Source organism: Botryllus schlosseri, chromosome 4 (assembly GCF_051294905.1).
Source record: "Botryllus schlosseri isolate E-star chromosome 4, Bs_hap1, whole genome shotgun sequence".
In the NCBI taxonomy this organism is placed as follows: domain Eukaryota; kingdom Metazoa; phylum Chordata; class Ascidiacea; order Stolidobranchia; family Styelidae; genus Botryllus; species Botryllus schlosseri.
In genome coordinates, this window is record NC_137239.1 from 11,339,487 (window position 1) to 11,357,986 (window position 18,500).

The following is an 18,500-nucleotide window of genomic DNA, read 5'->3' on the forward strand; positions in this document are numbered from 1 at the left end:
TCCGGCAACAATAAATCGATCACAGCGCGATTATTTTAAAATTGCATATACTTAAAAAAATAATCGATGATTATGTTAATTCACGAAATAACTTTGGGCCCCTTCGAGATCGCCTCCCCCAATTGGGGGGTTTGGGGTGTGGCAGTTACGGTCCTGCTCATCGGAGTGAACGTACAGTACACCAGCGTAAATGCACAAACGTAACAACTAGTCTTCTTCGCTTGTCTGAAGTATATACGGTGAATCGCAATCAATTAGAATTAAGATGGATTATCGAACTCACCCCCCCCCCAATTGGGGGTTCGGGGTGTGGCAGTTACGGTCCTAGTTAGGCATACATGAAATATCCTATTTTCATTGCCAGGGTTGTAATGACTCGAGTCACGATTTTCTAACGACTCGACTTCACATTTTCTCAACATACGGAAATGACTCGACTCGACTCGAGTCAGTCTGTGTAGTAACTCGACTTGGACTCGAGTCAGTGCGCATGACTCGAACCAAGTCATGAGACTCGAGGCTCAGACGGCTAAGACCGACATTTCATTGTAATTTCGAAGAATAGTAGGCCTGCTATTGGGATTTCGTCTATTGGTACTGGTACTTGAAATTGCGACAAGAAACTGTTAAAAGTTAGGAAAATTAGTATATTATAAACCCGAACCATTCTATGTCACCAACCAAAATTATAAAAGTGGGTTTAACAAGACTTGGAACTGGAAACTGAGCAGTCAACATAATGACTTGGACTCGGACTCGAGTCATAATACCATGACTCGGACTCGAACCTCTGCTCGATGACTTGGACTCGGACTTGATTCGGTGGTGATTGAAAATGACTTGACTTGACTCGAGTCAAAACTATAAGAGTGAGATTGACTTGTGACTCGGAGCCTTGTGACTATTGGTTACAACCCTGTTCATTGCCATAACAGAGCCAAAGATAAGCATTGGTACATTTCCAGTTATTTTTCAAAATGATTTCAAGGCCTTGTGCTTGTGTTTGTTTGTTACATTTTCAGGCGCTTTCTGATTTGCCGTATTATTTTACTATGAACCAGAGGCGGTCGAAGAGATCAGCGTTTCCACTGAAGTAGAACTAGTAACGTCTTATATTTCTACTCAATTACAAGTGGAAGTTGTGATTTCTGAGACAGATCAACTTCAATTCAAAGAGCTGACGAAATGTCTAAGAAGTAGCCAGACCAGTATGTGTCTCAGTATATTTAGTCGGGGAGGGGGGAGAAGGGGAGCATACTATCAGCAGTTACTAGGAGGTGATCACATAAGAAATAGCAAGATGTACCTTTTCGGCTAACGCAAAATGATTATAATGAGACTTCTTATTGGTAGAATCTTCGAAGATATATATTCATTATTCAGTTACCGTGATTCAGGGACAATTTCACGCAGTTCTCGTGACAATTTAAATCGTAACAGTTGAGCTATCTAATCCCTGAACTACTTTTTACTTTTTAAAACCAAAATGGCAAAAGTAAGTAGTTCATCCAAAATACTTTTCAGGCAGAAAAGGAAGTAGTCTGAAAACAAAACCACCCTAATAAGTACTGGAGGTAGGCAAAATCTAAATGAGTATGCTCCGAATAAGTATAGTTATAATCGTCGACATATATATTACGACGGACAACATCAACATTAAGTGCAGAACCTACAGTCCTCACCTCACCTTGCAGGTGTAGTTGTTATGTATGTAACTGCTATCAATAATGATAGAACGGTAACCTACATGTATTTTGCATAACTACCTTAAATTATGAATATGTACGGTAGTGTGACATACGTATGATGAATATTGATGAGCTATGAAATATTAAGTAGTCGGCTGAATAACCTACTCATTTGGGTTCATGTATTTGTAAATATGACTGTAAATGGGTCAATGCCTCACTAACGATGAATGTTATTGTGTCCATCAGTGTCAAAAATATATGAATGGTGTTTTGCTCTCTCTCTCCCTTCACTTACAGTTGTGACTTGGGAGTAAGACGATTTTTTTTACCTAAAAAACCAAAATTCTGAATTCTTAGTTTTGACCAAATTTTGACCTCACGTATACAAATTAGGTGTTTTCGCACATAATGTTAAAATTGTATTACTTATTTCCATTTCTGGTTGGAACTGTCCGTCCTTACGAAGTAGTTTGGCCTGAAAAAACGTTTCTTACTTAAAAAACTGACATATTATTACATGCCAATACTTTATTTCATCGAAATCTGGCCCTATGAAGAATTCCAGTAGCAAAACCACGTATCATGGTAGAAATAATTGAGGATTTTTGTAGTACAACGAAAGATACTTTCCTACATTCTCGGGTAGAAAGTGTCTGTCCTTGCCAAGTAGCTTGCCAAGAATAGAGAAAGAACGTTCAACAGCAGCAGCTGCATGCAATGCAATGCCCAAGCAGTCTTGCTTCAGTTAGGATATTGCGGTACGTAGACCATAACACCATGTCAACATATTTGTTTCATGTGACCGTATATGATCCACAGTGAGCAGACAATGGGCCGTCTTCAACGGTAGGCGTATAAAGTATAGGCTGCAAACTGTAAAATATCAATAAGTTCGCCGAAAGAGCGAAATCTAAAATACGAGCGAAATGGAGGGGTCAAATTTTTTTGACTTTGTTAAGAATTTTGACAATTTTTGACCTAACGCTTCAATTTTGACAAAATTTTGACATATCAAAAAGTCGCCCTACTTACGAGAAAGTTTTTCTAGCAGATGCTTGATGAAGTCGGGACAGACTTGAGCACTTATTACTTGGACTGGGCAAAATCGAATACCCGAGTGATTATATTCTGAATCACGTATTCTGCTTCGAGTCCAGTCGAGTAATCGAGCATCAATCAATATGACGTCATAACCGCATTTAGTATGTTAAAGTACAAATATGTACCTTTTATGCCAACACAAATAATATAATGCCCATTATCCATCACAATGAAGATATGATTGGGCATTTTTGGACCTGACCGATTTCATTGCACTTGGTGACAATGCTGTGGAATGATCATGACTTCAGAAATGTGCTATTTCCAGTAATGTTCGTAGCTTTGACTATATGTATTGTATGCTACGGTACGGCCAGTCAAGGTCTCAAGGCTCCAATAGTAAAAATTAGTATCGAAATTATAATTCTCGTTGATAATTAAACTTTCAGTGTCGAGTAGAGTATGATTTCAAAAAAGTACTCGAAAAAATCGTATTTTACTACTCGACTAGAATTATTAGAATTAATACTCGATTCAGATTCGAGTACTCGAATCATTATGCCCAGCCCCACTCATTACACGTGGGCCTTTGCAACACATTTCCAAGAATAAGTTATCTCGTTGACTAGCTTCAAGCTCATTCAGCGCAGGAAAGCGGCATAGGACGTTGTAGATTTTTCTCCAATACGCTCATTCGATGTAACTCTTGGAGTAATACAATCTGATGCCAGAATTGTAGCCGTAGGCCAGCGGGAACATAGAGAAATCCTGGTCAAATTGGAATTTTCATACCCCCAAAATCTCGATATATGCCAATATCTCCCAAACTGCATTAGCCATGATTAAGCCAATACGCTCATTCGATGTAGCTCTTGAAGTTATACAATCTGATACCAGAATTGTAGCTGTAGGCCCTCGGAAACACATAGAAATATTGGTCAAATTGGAATTTTCATACCCCCAAAACCTCGATATATGCCAATATCTCCTAAACTACATTAGCCATGATTAAGCCAATACGCTTATTCGAATTAGCTCTTGGAGTTATACAATCTGATACCAGAATTGTAGCTGTAGGCCTTCGGAAACACAGAGAAATCTTTGTCAAATTGGAATTTTCATACCACCCAAAATCTCGATATATGCCAATATCTCCCAAACTACATTAGCCATGATTAATGAATCACTATATTGTCGACTCATGATATTTACACACACTCTCCGCACATGGCACGAAACAATACGAATACGTAATACGCTAATATATTGTTAGTTAGGTCTGGATAAAATGATTCTTGTACTGGAATCGGAATCGAGTATTGATTCCAATGATTGAAGTTGAGTAATTATAGTAAGAGATGATTCTTTCCAACACTGAATTTATATGCTCCTTGCTCCCGCCGTCGCCTTCTTACGGCGACAAAAAAGTCCAGAAAAAGACCTGACGACAGAAAGCAATTACAAGGAACGGAAAGAACTAGAAACGAGCTGTGACATCGGGCACTCTAGGCCGAGGTGAATTCAGTCTGAAAGACCGCAACTGCGCGTCGTTCGCCATCCTCCTATCTGTTCATTACATCGCGTTGTGTCTTATCACATTGTGTGTGTCTTGTTCAAATGATAATATAACTCGACGATTAATATTATTCTAGTCATTGATATACCAGTATTACAAGCAATTCTCGACCCAATCCTCATCGATGCTGTGTTATCTCGTCAAAGAATGAACTCTTCCCACTGTTACGCAGCAAAACAGTTGTCGCATGATCTATAATTTTGTTTCTGCAGATATGATACTCAATCGTTATTAATGCTAATAGCAGCACTGATGAAGGAGTAACAGTTACTGAACGTACTGATATCTTTGGTTGGCTTTGTGATCGGATTTTGTGTTATACTTGCCGGATGGAAAAGTGGACACACTCTCATCACAAACAATCATGCATGGTCTGTGCATATTCACGATGCGGCCGACCACTGAAGGAAGGATATCCTTGTAGGTACATATCAAATGACAGCATATAGCATAGACCAGCGGTTCCCGACCGACTTGGCTTGGCCTGGCAATCTGAGCCCCGCGATACAATTGCGATCCGCAGAGAAAAAAGTCTGGGCGCCACAAAGATATGCCACTTAATTGGGAGTCGAGTGCGTCTCAAGTGCGTCTCAAATTAAGTGGCATATCTTCGTTGCGCCCACCATTTTTTTCTTTCTTTGCGGATCGCATTTGTAATGGGGGGCTCAGATTGCCAGGACAAGAATATTAGGCACCAGCCATTTAGGCGCCTATATGGACAAGGGAAAATTAGAGCACATCTCGCATGGCCGAAACGTCAGTATCAACGTCTTGGTGTGTCTTGACGCGATAGTGGCCGAACGACTTTTCGAGAGTGGTACCCCCATCTTAATCTCAAAATAAACAGCGACGATAAATCGTGAATATCAATATCGATCAAAGAGCGAATAAAAATTTTAAAACGTTATATGAATATCAAAATAATACTTTACAATTTAAGCTTGTCACGGAATAATTTATGGGCTCCTTTCGGGCTCGGACCCACCAATCGAAGGGTTTTTGGTGCAACAGTTACGGCCCTGGACACGAGGCTTATGAAGCTACAAGAAAATCTTATAGGTGCATGCTGCATATCTTTACCCCTGGTCATTTCCAAAGGTGGTCAAAGTAGTCAAGAAAGCTACTCAAGTAGGAGTAGAAGTAGCGACGAAAAAAGCTACTCAAGTAAGAGTAGAAGCACTTTTTTCCATTAAGAACCTAAAACTACTTGAATTCGAAGTAGAATTGACTGACTTTGAATCTACTCAAGAAAGTAAGTTGCTGTGAAAACGATCGTAATTCGTTCGCATGGATTGTCAAAAGCTGCAAATTGAGCTATGCAAAAAGTGCAGAGCTTGATTCATATTGATGTATACCAGCAGGTATCCAAATTTCGACAGCATAAGCATTCGTCCACATCATGGGATGAAAATGCTAGTATTGATATGAAAATGCGATACTAATGCTCTGTTTCTTCAAACAGCTCGTTTTAGAAAATATCATGGTATGGCGCCCTCCCCATATCACAAGGCGTAGTTTAGTCGAAGAGCAATACGGAGGTCTAAAGCTAAAGAAAAAGTCACGCCATGAACTGCTAGATTACGATATGATAAGGAAATGCTAGATTGCGAAACATCAGTTTCAAGCGTTAATATGGGCCATATATACTGTGATGAAATATTTCGTATGGACGACAATGCGGTGTGAACGGAACCACGCCACCCGCTACCTAATTTATGTTCACCGATATATGCGTGAAATCATATTGGTCTACTGTGCGCGAAGCGCGACGAACATTCTGGGCTTCACTCAACTTTTATGAAAATTAAATGTTGATACCTCGTGAAAACAGCCGCGAAATTCCTCAGGCTATCTTTCTGATTGAAGGATTAAACTACTTCTACCTGACAAACTGAAAATAGCGAAAAGTAAGTAAGTAGATCACAAAATATTACGAAGTGGAAGAAGAAGTAGCAGGAAATTAGATCTACTTGAGTAAGAACCCAAGTAGCAGGAAACTACTTGAGTACTTCAAAAAAGTAGAAATATTTCGTTACTGGCCACTTTTAATGAAGGTAGAGCCGACACGTAGAACAGCAACAGCAACAGATAACCGAATAAAAATAGCTGACAAATAATACAGCAGAAGCAACACACAATCGCATGACGATAACAGACCCATGGAACAGCAACAGCAACATACAACGGAATGAAGAAAAGCCAACAAGCAGTACAGCAACAGCTACATACAACCGAATGAAGATAGCAGAACGCTACCGAATGGACGTAGTAATGGAGGACGAAAGTAAGTAACTGAAGTAAGTAAGATTTACACTTAATTCGACAGAAATTTGCAATTCAATTCGATCAACAATTTTAAATTAATTGGCGATTCGCAATTAATTCGACTGCGATTTCCAATTCAATTGGATCAACAACTTACGATCAATTGGCAATTTACGATTAATCCGACTGCAATTTACAACCACCTGACGCCAATCTAAAATCAATGCGTCAAAGGAAGATTTCCTTCGAATGTTCTCTACATTGAAGAGGTCATTTTCTCTTGGAACGAAACGGACGGTTGCGATGATTTCACAATCTATATTCGACGTTTCGAGGATCGAGTCGTCAAGAGCTCAGTTTCATTATTTTAGTTCAGTTTTCGTATTCCGACACTGCTTTAGTCCATTAAGTATTCGCTGCTTGGCTGAAAATCACATCGATTGGCAGCCAGTCCAGGGTTGTAATGACTCGAGTTTGACTTGTGTCCCGATAATTTGTGACTCGACTTGACTTGAGTCGTTTTTCAAATGCCTAAAATGTCTCGACTTATTGACTCGACTTGTGCTCGAGTCATTGTACAGACAGATATCTCATTGTAACTGCGAAGAATAGTAAAGTCACCACATTGTTGGTATTTCGTCTATCAGTCCTGATACTTGGGAAAATTGGGCCAGAAACTGTTAGGACTGCGGATAATTACGATATTATGAATGCGAGCCATCCTATATCACTCGAGCATAGTTGAAAAAAGTGGGTTGAAACGGATTGAACTCAAAACTGAACAGTGAACATAATGATTGGACTCGGACTCGAGTCAAAACACTATGACTTGGACTCGACACTCCACTCACTGACTTGGACTCGGAGTGGACTCGGTGGTGAATTGAATATGACTCGGCTTGACTCGAGTCAAAACTATAAAAGTGAGATTGACTTGTGACTCAGAACCTTGTGACTTGGGTACAACTTGGCTGTCACATTCAGGATCATTGCAAAGACGGCAGCGCAACTGTAAGAGTAGTATATTGTTCCCTTTCCACATGGGACCATATTCACTCAGGTGCTTGAGTCACAGTTACCAACAAATATGCACAAACGTTTGATACCGAGGATTGGTCTGTTGCTGCAGGCCAATGAAGGAGTAGATTCTGTGTTGTATGATTATATTGCAACAGAAACAGCAACAATGCTGATCATCAACGACAATGGTGACAAACAAGTTGGTGATAAAGTGGGTATGCATCCAAGGCAGCAGAGGGTCAAGTCGGAAGAATCCTTTGCCCAGTCATTCAATTCTCTGCACGGTCACTCATTTTTGCCTTCGCTACCGTTCCTTCATTTCATTGACGCAAATCGTTTGCTGGACCCGTTTCAGGCATCTCGCATCGAACGAATCGATCGAAGATTTTCTACCAAGCAAAGACCGATATATTGTTATGATTGCGATAATATTCATTACGAGCTTTTGCGACTTCTCCAATGGTGACGAAGTTTCGAGAATATGTTACGATTCATCTGACATCGAGTGTCATCATCACCAGCACCGTAACTGTCGCACCCCAAACCCCCCAATTGTGGGGCCCGAGCTCGAAGGGGACTCAAAATTATTTCGTGAATTAGCATAAATCATAGAGTATTTTTTGAAAGTTTATGCAATTTTTTAAAAAAAATTTCGCGCCGCGCGCGAATACAAGTAGCCTTTTATTTATATTATTCGGTATTGGGCCATTACCGCGCCGCCATCCACCAAGACATACAACCAAGTTTTAGGCTATATAACATGAGACTCCAAGAAGTGTGCCAGAACGATCGGCAGCGGGAAAATCTTGGCCGAAAAGGTCTATGTCCTTATGCAGACCGAAGACTTCGTTATATATACAAAATACGTATAGGTTTAATTGTCCATAGGCTCCTAAACGACTGGCGCCGAATGTTCCTGTCTTTGCAATCCGAACCTCACAAGACAAATACCATCCCGCTGAGAAAAATTTTATGCCAGTGAAGAAATACCAATTTGAAATCGTGTGCGTCTCTTAGTTTAGAAGCCTACGTTTGGACGATTCTATATTTTTTGATATAGCAGACTGGAAGTCACGAAATAACATCATGTAACGAAGTCATATCAACGGGTCCGCCCGCCCGAAGATGTTTAATCATTATTTACGGGCCCTCCCGTTTTCAAGACACTTCACTCAGCTCTACGGTAAATCTAATTACGTGAGTAGAGAGGACAATAAATTGATAGCATAATATATATGCAATCGCCGATCTGATTGACCGATTTTATCATAAATTATCGAAAATTTTCGCGCTTAGCGCTGGCTCACAACACAGTACAGCTAATTTCGTGACAATCGCGAACAACGTGATAGGGGTTCGTTTTATCACCCTATGGGAACCCGAGACCCACGTTATTTGGGGCCTGACGAGGTGCTGTTTCGTTCCTGCCAACGGGTATACGCCCGAAGATGTTTAATTATTACCTTTTCAAACACACCTCACTCAGCTCTACCGGCAAATCTGATTGCGTGAGCTGAGAGAAGATACAAATTGATAACAATATATGCAATTCCCGATCATACTGACCGATGAAATCATGAATTCTAGAAATTTTCGGCACTTCGCGCGCTTAGGCGACAAAAGCTGATTCACTAAACAAACTCCCAATGAATATGATGAATAGCGATAAAAGTGTATCGCCGGAGGGGGTCTGGGGGGCGAAGGCCCCCAGAAGTTAGGTCTATAACCCTATGGGGGGCCCAAGACCAAAGTTTGGGGGGAGGCCTGACGAAGTACTGTTACGGCCCTGATCATCACGCACTTGGGTAAAACTATTAAGTTGGTGGCGCGTTCGATCCTCTGCGCCCATTCAAAGTTGTTTTATTATCGTCTCTTGAAGAGTTGCTGAGCTCCTGTATACCAAATCCTTATTCAAAGTGATAAATTCTCATCGCTTGTAGAGTTTCTGAACGCGTCCCTGTCATTTTAAATTATTTATTCTCACTACGTGACAGTAAAGTTGTCGATAGCTTCCCTACCCTTGAAAGTGATTCATTCTCGTTATAGTAGAGCTGCTCACCCAGCTCTACTATTCAGGGTGATTTATGGACCATCTTTTGGATCGGAGGCTCGTAATATGTTGTTCATTGTACGATTTCACTTTGCCTACGTGAATGATGATTTGAGTATTCGACTGATTTGAACGCGCATTACATTCATAATTATGTTGACTGGGACCAGTCAACTGGGGGAGTGATTGCGATTAAGCATTTTATTTGGTAATATTCAATTGAGTTCGGATTTTAGCAATCATTTGTAGTCAAGCCTTCTCAGGGACTGTTCTCGCCGCTCTCTATAAAGCGTCCGCGAAAGCGAACCACCGATTGTTGATTATTTACGGTGTCGCAAACTTAACCGTAAACCCTACGTTTTCCTTGATTAGCCTACGTTCCTTACTTTCGTCCTATGCTATTACGCTAATTTGGTTGTACGTTGCCGTACCACGTGTGGGCTATATTTATTCGGTTGCATATTACTGGTGCTGTTCTACGTGTCTGCTATGTTCATACAGTTGTATGTTGTTGTTGCTGTTGTTGTTCCATTGGTCAGCTATTCTCATTTGAATCGGACTTGGACGTTTTAATAAACTCACGGAATACGCTTATGAATTACATCGATTAGCATTCGTAGATAACCCATTTGACAGGCTTCTGCGCCATAATCGGCCGGAGTGTCGCGTCGAAACAATCCGCAATATTGCAGTCCGGATTCAATTCACCGTAGTCAGTCTGGAAGCAATTCGCATAAAAGCTAATTCAAGTCGATTAACCTACTTCAAGACTCTGCTGCTGATCGAGGATTGGTCGACTCTGCTTCATCATTTGCTGTTACATTCAGTTGAATGGTGTCGTTTTCTCTTGAAGAGAACCGACGATTGCGACGAATTTCACAATCTACGTTTACTGTAGTGAGGATCAAGACTAGTTTCATTCATTTCATTCAGTTTTCGTCATCTAACGTTTGGCGAACACTCGCTTCGATTCACTGCCACATTCAAGATCGTTGCAGTAAAGATCAATGTTGTAAGATACTCCGCAAAAACTGCGACGATTGGTTCAACGACTCCAATGGCAACGAATTTTTGCGACAGTGACACGATTCTTGCCACAACGGTAGCCTTCATCAAGCACTTGGGTTGTTGTTGTTGTTGTTGTTTATTAGAAGAAAAATTTGGCGCTTATCACCTGTTGGTCTTTTGCAACACGATCAAGAATTGCGTAATAAATGAAAATCAGTCAATGATGGCGTACTAAGCACTTGGGTAAAGTCGGTCACGTTCGACCCGTGTTCGATTGTCCGTCTCCATAACGGTCTCAACACCTGTAAAGCTGCTGGAGTGCTGGACGCCTCTGCCGTTAAGATGATCCATTCTCATCGCTAGTAGAGTTGCTGGATGCCTTTGTACGTTTGGGGGTGATTTATTCTCATTCCTTGCGTTAAGGTTGCTGAACGTCTCTACCATTTAGGGTGCTGGTTTGTTCTTGTAACTAGTCGAGTTATTATTATTAGTAGTAGTAGTATTAAAAATCGTGATAGTGGCGCTTATCACATTGCAGGTTTTGTGCGCCACCTCTATACTAGTTATTACAATGAATTTGAATAATTCAAATATACAGCATCGATCAGTACTATTGGTATACCAATATGCACATTCAATATACGAAGCTAGCCGACAATATACAATATGCAAACACGAAATAAACACACGGCATCATTATTACTATATAAATCGTCCCAAAGATATCGCGAACTCTACAACAGTATTCAATATATTTGGATCTGTTAAAACGTCTTTCAATTCCCAATTTATTCGGTTCACTCGCGCAGCATGATGCAGTTTTCTCCTTTGATGTTGATATCTCACACAATGTACCAAAAATTGCTCTACAGATTCTTCAGCATGGCATTGCATTGCACTAGTCGAGTTGCTGGACGCCTCTCTACCGCTCAAAGTAATTTATTGAACGTCGGTGGGATCGGAGGTTGCGTAGCTTCCAATTTGGGATGGTGTAAACGTGAGGTTCACGTTCGCGTTCTGTGTGTGAACCTCATAAATTTAGAACCTTGGTATAGGTTCTGCACTGTGAACCTTTTCATATATTACAATTTTCCACGTCATTATAACATTACTGGTTAAAATCCATAGCATTTCAACTGCGGGCCACTGTGTGCATAGCGCTGGCAGCATACAAGAATCAACACTAAACGAGCATGCACCTTGACCATCTCAAAGATTTGACCTGCTTTATGTTACTAAGGTTTGCTCGAAATATCCAGTTTTCCTATCGTGAATATCTAGTGACTCTCTGCCGTGAGCTTGACCAGCAATCACATAATATCAAAAGCGAAATACGCAACAGCATAGTCAGCGAATGATGCTTATTAAACCAATCAGTGAAATTCATATAAAGAATACATCGTTGTGTAATGGAAAAATCTAGCAGGCGTACGGGGATCATCTTGATTTGATATGTTTATTGTATCTAAAAAACAAATCAGTGTGATTGAAGTGTTGGCTACTCCTGTATAACTTGTTAATGGGATAATATCGGTAGCAAGTATAGAAACCCTTTTTGTACTCTGCTCAATAACAATGTAGCAATACTCCGGTCTGGACTAGACTGTTAAGGCGTAAGCTTAAATTCCCTTGTAAGTCTTCGTCAAATGTGTTAGCAAAGCGACGGAAGATATTGAGTTTATGGGATTATCATATCATTTGATTGCTCAAGTTGATATATTTGGCGACGTTTAAAAAGTCACTATGAACTTCAGCAAAGTCGCCGCTAGGTATCGTGTTGTACATTAAAGGGGGGATGCGCTCTAAAAATGATGTGGTCTCAAATTGAAAGTAAAAACGAACAAAAATTTTTGGCCGCGGCCATTTTCTTCAGAACGCCACCGTAATGGAGCTGCAATTTATTGAAATTTCTACAAGACCAGCTGCCGCGGCTGCATGACCCGTTACATGGCACGATATCTTCACCGTCGCACTTCCCCGACGCGATTAGGCAGTCACGCAGAGAACGAATTTTAGATAGTTGTCAGCCGATGTTATGAAGGAAATGTGTCCAAGTTTCGTTCTCTGCGTGACTGTCTTATCGCGTCAAGCAAGTGCGACGATGAAGACATCGTGCCGTGTAACGGGTTAAGCAGCCGCGGCAGCTGGTCTTGTAGAAATTTCAATAAATTGCAGCTCCATTACGGTGGCGTTCTGAAGGAAATGGCCGCGGCCAAAAATTTTTGTTCGTTGTTACCTTCAGTTTGAGACCACATCATTTTTAGAGCGCAGTGCCCCTTTAACTGTTTTTAGCTTTGCACTCTCGAAACTAGGGCTAGGCACAATGATTCGAGTACTCAAATCGTAATCGAGTATTAATTTTAATGATTCGAGTCGAGTAGTAAAAGGCGATTATTTTGGAGTACTCATATTATACGCTCCTCGCCACTGAAATTTATGCTATCAACGAGAATTGTAGTTTCGATACTATTTTCCACAATGGAAGCCTTGAAACCTTGATTGGCCGTATCACAGCATACGAATTATATAGTTGAGCTACGAACGTCATTGGACATCAGATATTTCCGAAGTCATGATCATCTTACAACATTGTCACAAAGTGCAATGATATCAGTATGGTCGAAAAATACCACCAAAGCATCTTTATTGTCCTGAACAACAGGGATTGTATTCTTCGTGGTGGCTTAAAACGTAGCATATTTGAACTTTTACATATTAAAATATGTTATGACGTCATAATGAGTGACTCGCGAATACTCGACTCGACTCGAAGCATAATACGTGGTTCAGATTCGAATCACTCAGGTAGTCTATTTTGCCCAGCCCTACTCGAAACCCCATGTTTCTCGAAAGATTTCGCACCATCACAAAGGATCTTATATGATTCCGATTTGATGTGGACATGAAAAGTCTTGTGACACGTGCGGGAACGAGAATAACGCACTCTTCTGAGCATTTTTTGACAGATCTGGTCGTTTACTTGTATGCTTCTTACATTAGTGCAATTATGTCGATTGGGACCAGTCAAAAGGGCAAGTGTTTGCGATTGCGGATGTTATTCTTTATTTGATCAGGCGACTCGTGGTTTAGGGAATCAGTTTGCAATTCCACTGTCCTCTATTTGTATTTCGTTTTTATGATCATTGTAATTGCCCGTTTCAGTCGATTTGATTGTTTTATTACTGTTTAATCGTATCTTCGCCTTTGCTATATATTGCCGTCATCCATCTCCTATCGTTAACCATTAGGCTACATATAGAGCAGAGGTCTCAAACACGCGACTCGCGAGACCAGTTTGTGCGGCCCGCGACGGCATTTTGGATTTCGAAGTATATTTAAACTACCAATTTCGTTTTAATTTCAGGACCTAAAATTCGCTCTAAAACTACTCCAGAAGCCTGAAACAACTCATCAGACTTCACTATTACATGACTTTCAAAATTTACCACGCAGTGGAAGATCAACTATTACGTGACATTACTTGTTCATGATGGTAAAACATGACCCGTTAATGATTCGTGACTGAAAATGGTGATTTGGACTTCGGCGCGACCTTCTGTAAAATTACTCATACTCATACTCGTCGCGTGAAACGTTACAATCAGAGAAGGACTTTTGTGACTCAGAATGCCGTGACTTAGTACAATCACGGACGCAACAAACTATCAAACTGGTATGAGAAACAGTAAAATATCAAAAGTTCGTATCTTGCGTTGCGTAGCTTATTTAGATATCTAAGCAGGTCGGTGTGGCCACCGCCATTGACATTATGTTGCCCCTTTGATGTATAGTTGGTTACATTCTGTGTCATCTTGGGTATCTTTTTATATGTTATTATCGCCAATTAATTGTGGCGAGTATCAAGTAGTCGTAGCCTATGCTTCACCTGTAACACCAATGGATTTTTCGGTGATTGAACATTTCTACCGCTACGGCACAGTATTCATTATGGTCAAGTTGTTATCTATCTGTTCGATTTCGAAGGTAAACCTAATGCTAATTATATTTGACTTTGGTAATGACATGATCTCATCAATATAGCCTAGTCATCAGGAGTAGGTCTATGCCCGAAACTCGGAATAGGCTGTACTGCTCCAATGCTCCGATATCAGATCAATCTTTGTAAAATTATTAAATTCTACCTATAATTGTGGCACGTCAAATGTCCCTAGCTGCAAAATTATGACGCGCCAGCTGATGCATTTGTACTGTCGCATGGGGTCTACAACTAATAATTTTGATAAACTATGCCAAGCACAGGCAACAATTGTATTCAAATATTTAAAAATGAGACGTTTGTCGTACCAGGCGTGAATTCACAATACTAAATCACATTTTCACGATGCGTGTGAAATGCGAGTCTGCAAGGTTCCGTCAAATAAGGCCTACTTGGTAATACATTGTTGCTGCGACCCGCGGCGCCATCAAAACCTATAGGACAGTGGTTCTTAACCTTGTCTCCAGCGCCCCCCAAGGGACGCTGGCGATTTTGAAGGGGGCGGAAACGCTCAGGGGGCGATATGGGGGGCGCTGGGCTCATGGGGCGGTATGGGGGGCGCTGGAGAGAAATGGCTTCGCAGTAGATGATGTGATGGTAGGACATATCCTTAATGAGTATTCAGAGCAAATTAACACTGAAAACTTCGTTATATATAGCCTACAAAAGACATGGGTTTAATTGTCCATATGCGCCTAAATAACTGGCACCTAATGCTCCTGTCTTGGCAATCTGAACCCCAGAAGACGAATTCCATCTGGCAGGGAAAAAATTATATGCCGGTGAAGAAATACCAATTTGAAATCGTGTGCGTCTTTTAGTTTAGTACGATTGGGCGACAGGGATATCTAAAACTAGATATTCCTGTTGGGCGATAGCCCTGTTGGGCGATTCTATATTTTTTGATATAGCAGACAGGAGGTCACGAAATAACATCATGTAACGAAGTCATACCAACAGGTTCGCCCGCGCGAATATGTTTAATCATTAGTTACGGGCCCTACAGTTTCCAAGACACCTCACAATGTTCGCTCTACGTTTTGACGAGTCTGCGCACACTCAACAACTCACTGCACAGACCCTTGGGCAACAGTGCGTAACGACTAAAAAAGGTCATAACTTCGGATTTGTTGTGCGCAACGAAGATTTTCTGTGCGCAGAGACCGCCTCAGCACTGCGTACGTGCGCAGATTAGAGGGAACACTGCACCTCACTCACCTCTACCGGTACATCTGGTAACGTGAGCAGAGAGGACAAGAAATTGATAGCAATATATACGCAATTCCCGATCTTACTGACCGATTTTATTATGAATTATCGAAGGTTTTCGCGCTTCGCACTGGCTCGCTTAACAATACAGCTGATTTCGTGGCAAAAGCGAACAACGTGATGGGGGGCGGTCGGTTTATCACTCTATGGGAGCCCAAGACCCAAGTTTTTTCGGCGGGCCTGACGAAGTGCCGTTTCGTTCCTGCCAACGGGTATACGCCCGAAGATGTATAATTATTATTGAGGGGTCCTATACCTTTTCAATCATACATCACTCAGCTCTACCGGTAAATCCGTTTACGTGAGCAGAGAGAGGATAAAAATTGATATCAATATACATACATGCAATTCCCGATCATATTGACCAAAAGGAAAAAGGTAAGGACGTAGATTATTTTTGTCCCAATTCAATCAATACTTATTGAAATTTTTCGCGCTTCGCGCGTCTAGGCGAGAATAGCTGGCTGAGTAAATGGACACCCAATGTAGACGATTAGTATCAGCAAATAGCGGATATCCGAATGAGGGTTCTGGGGCCGAAGCCCCCGGTAGTTTGGTTTATCATCCGATGGGGGGCCCAAAACCAACGTTTTATTTTTTTATTTTTTTTGGGGGGGGAGGGCTGACGAAGTGCTGTTACGGCACTGGTAACGAATTAATTGTACCTACGGGCACGCCCGAATATGTTTAATTATTAATTACGTGCCCTTTATTTTCGCATACAACAGCTCACTCAGCGCTACTGGTAAATCTGATTACGTGGGCTGAGAGGATAAAAAGTTTATGGCGACTTATATATGTAATTACCACCTATTCATTCATGCATTACAGAAAATTTTGGTACCTAGGGCGACTAGGCCGCACAAACTTTACTGACCATCGAAATCACGCTACGGGGTTCTTGGGGGCGAAGCCCTCAGAAGTTTAGTTTATCACGCTATGGGTGCGCCAGGCAATCGTTTTTAGGGGGTTGACGAAGTGCTGTTACCGCCCTCCCTCTTACTCATTGGCTATACTACATTCCTTACAATATAAGGTTGGGGGGCGCTGGAGCACGATAATTTTTTAAAGGGGGCGCTGGAGGAAAAAAGGTTAAGAACCACTGCTATAGGATATTGGCCCGCGAGCACATTTGAGTTTGAGACCTCTGACATAGAGCATCGGGCGAGCAAGCTGTATTGCGAGTCTCGCTTTTAGCATCTTGATATTCTCAACGCAAATTCAGAATTCACATCATTTATTGTGATATGAATACAAGACTGATGCGCAAGGTTTGAGTCCAAAGCCGATTTTGTTGAGCATACGGATTCGAAGCCTGGAAAATCGGCACTCATTGACACTGGAATTCGCGTCGTAACAATTGTATGAATTCATATTCGCAGGCATACACAATAATACACTGTCAAATTTCGCTCTCCGGTTAAAAACCGTATTCGGTGATAATGCGTTACGAAACAACGAAGTCTTGTTTAGCCTCAGGGCAGAATCAACCTATACATTTAGGTTATGCTGAGCAAGAAATTGTGTAAACTGTGCACTGCTAAAATTGGTTAGCGGTATTCGCCGGTCGTTTCAAATATTGCTAATACGCTTCCCCTCGCTTCCCCGTGAAGGGTCGTGGTAGATTCAATGTTAATTTAGACTGCGTGGCTTGGTACGATAGCTTTTGTGCTCTTATATATCGCGTCGGTTAGGCCTACTGCTACTGTGGTTGTTGTCTGTTCTAGAGCTGTGCAGTGTGCAATATGCAGGCTAAGACTTATCAAAATTGAAGCAAATATTTTACGCTACGTCCTTAATTCGAATTAAGCTAATCCACACAAAATTGATGATGATTATTTGTAACTTGGTTTTCAACGGAGGCATTATTTTCGTCTAGGTTTTCCTCTGATGACTGTGGATACGACTGAACAGGAAATTTGTAGAGTCTGCAGGGCTTTTCTTAATAAGAGAGCGCAAACTCGGAGTACCGGATGGGGAAGCCATCGATACCCGCAGTATTACAAGCGATTATTTGACTTGACCCAATCGCTATTGCTTAAAGTCAAAGAAATGACTTTGAAATGACCCACTGTTACGCTGCAAACGGTTGTCGCATGATCCATGATTTTGTTTCTACAGATACAATAGTCAATCGTAGTTAATTAGTGTTTCGCTAGCAGCACTGATGAAAGAGAAACAGTTCCAGAATGTACTCTTATCGTTAGCTGGCTTCGTAACAGGATTTTGTATTTTACTTGCCGGGTGGAAAAGTGGACCAACTCTGATCACAAATAATTTTGCATGGTCTGTGCATATTCACGAAGCGGCCAGCCACATAAGGAAGGATATCACTGTAGGTAGGTATCAAATGACAGCTTAGCATAGATTGCTAGGCGATATCATATTTGACACCATTTTCAAACCTTCAAAACGCTCGCGGGCCGGACCAATGAACTAGCTCAAAAATATTACCTTATCCCCTTGCCCTTCACTTGAATACTTGAATACTATCAAGCATTTATATATAGTTCATTACATTTATTACATTGCATCACGGATCGCAGTGGTTTTATTCTAGCAATTAGAGCAACAGCTTTATAC

General features: G+C 41.1%; 1 protein-coding gene across 2 annotated transcripts in view; it reads left to right on the forward strand.

Moving 5' to 3' along the window:
- LOC145438093 (uncharacterized) overlaps nt 1-18,500 on the forward strand; it is a 42,030-nt gene that overhangs the window by 14,585 nt on the left and 8,945 nt on the right. The window contains exon 1 of one of the 2 annotated variants that reach the window (XM_080315491.1): nt 17,655-18,256. The exons of the other annotated variant lie outside the window; for it this stretch is intronic. Coding sequence (XP_080171617.1) covers nt 18,085-18,256 — 172 coding nt within the window. The 5' untranslated portion in view covers nt 17,655-18,084. Of the gene's footprint in view, nt 1-17,654; nt 18,257-18,500 lie in introns of those variants that run through there. 2 annotated transcript variants of the gene reach the window in all.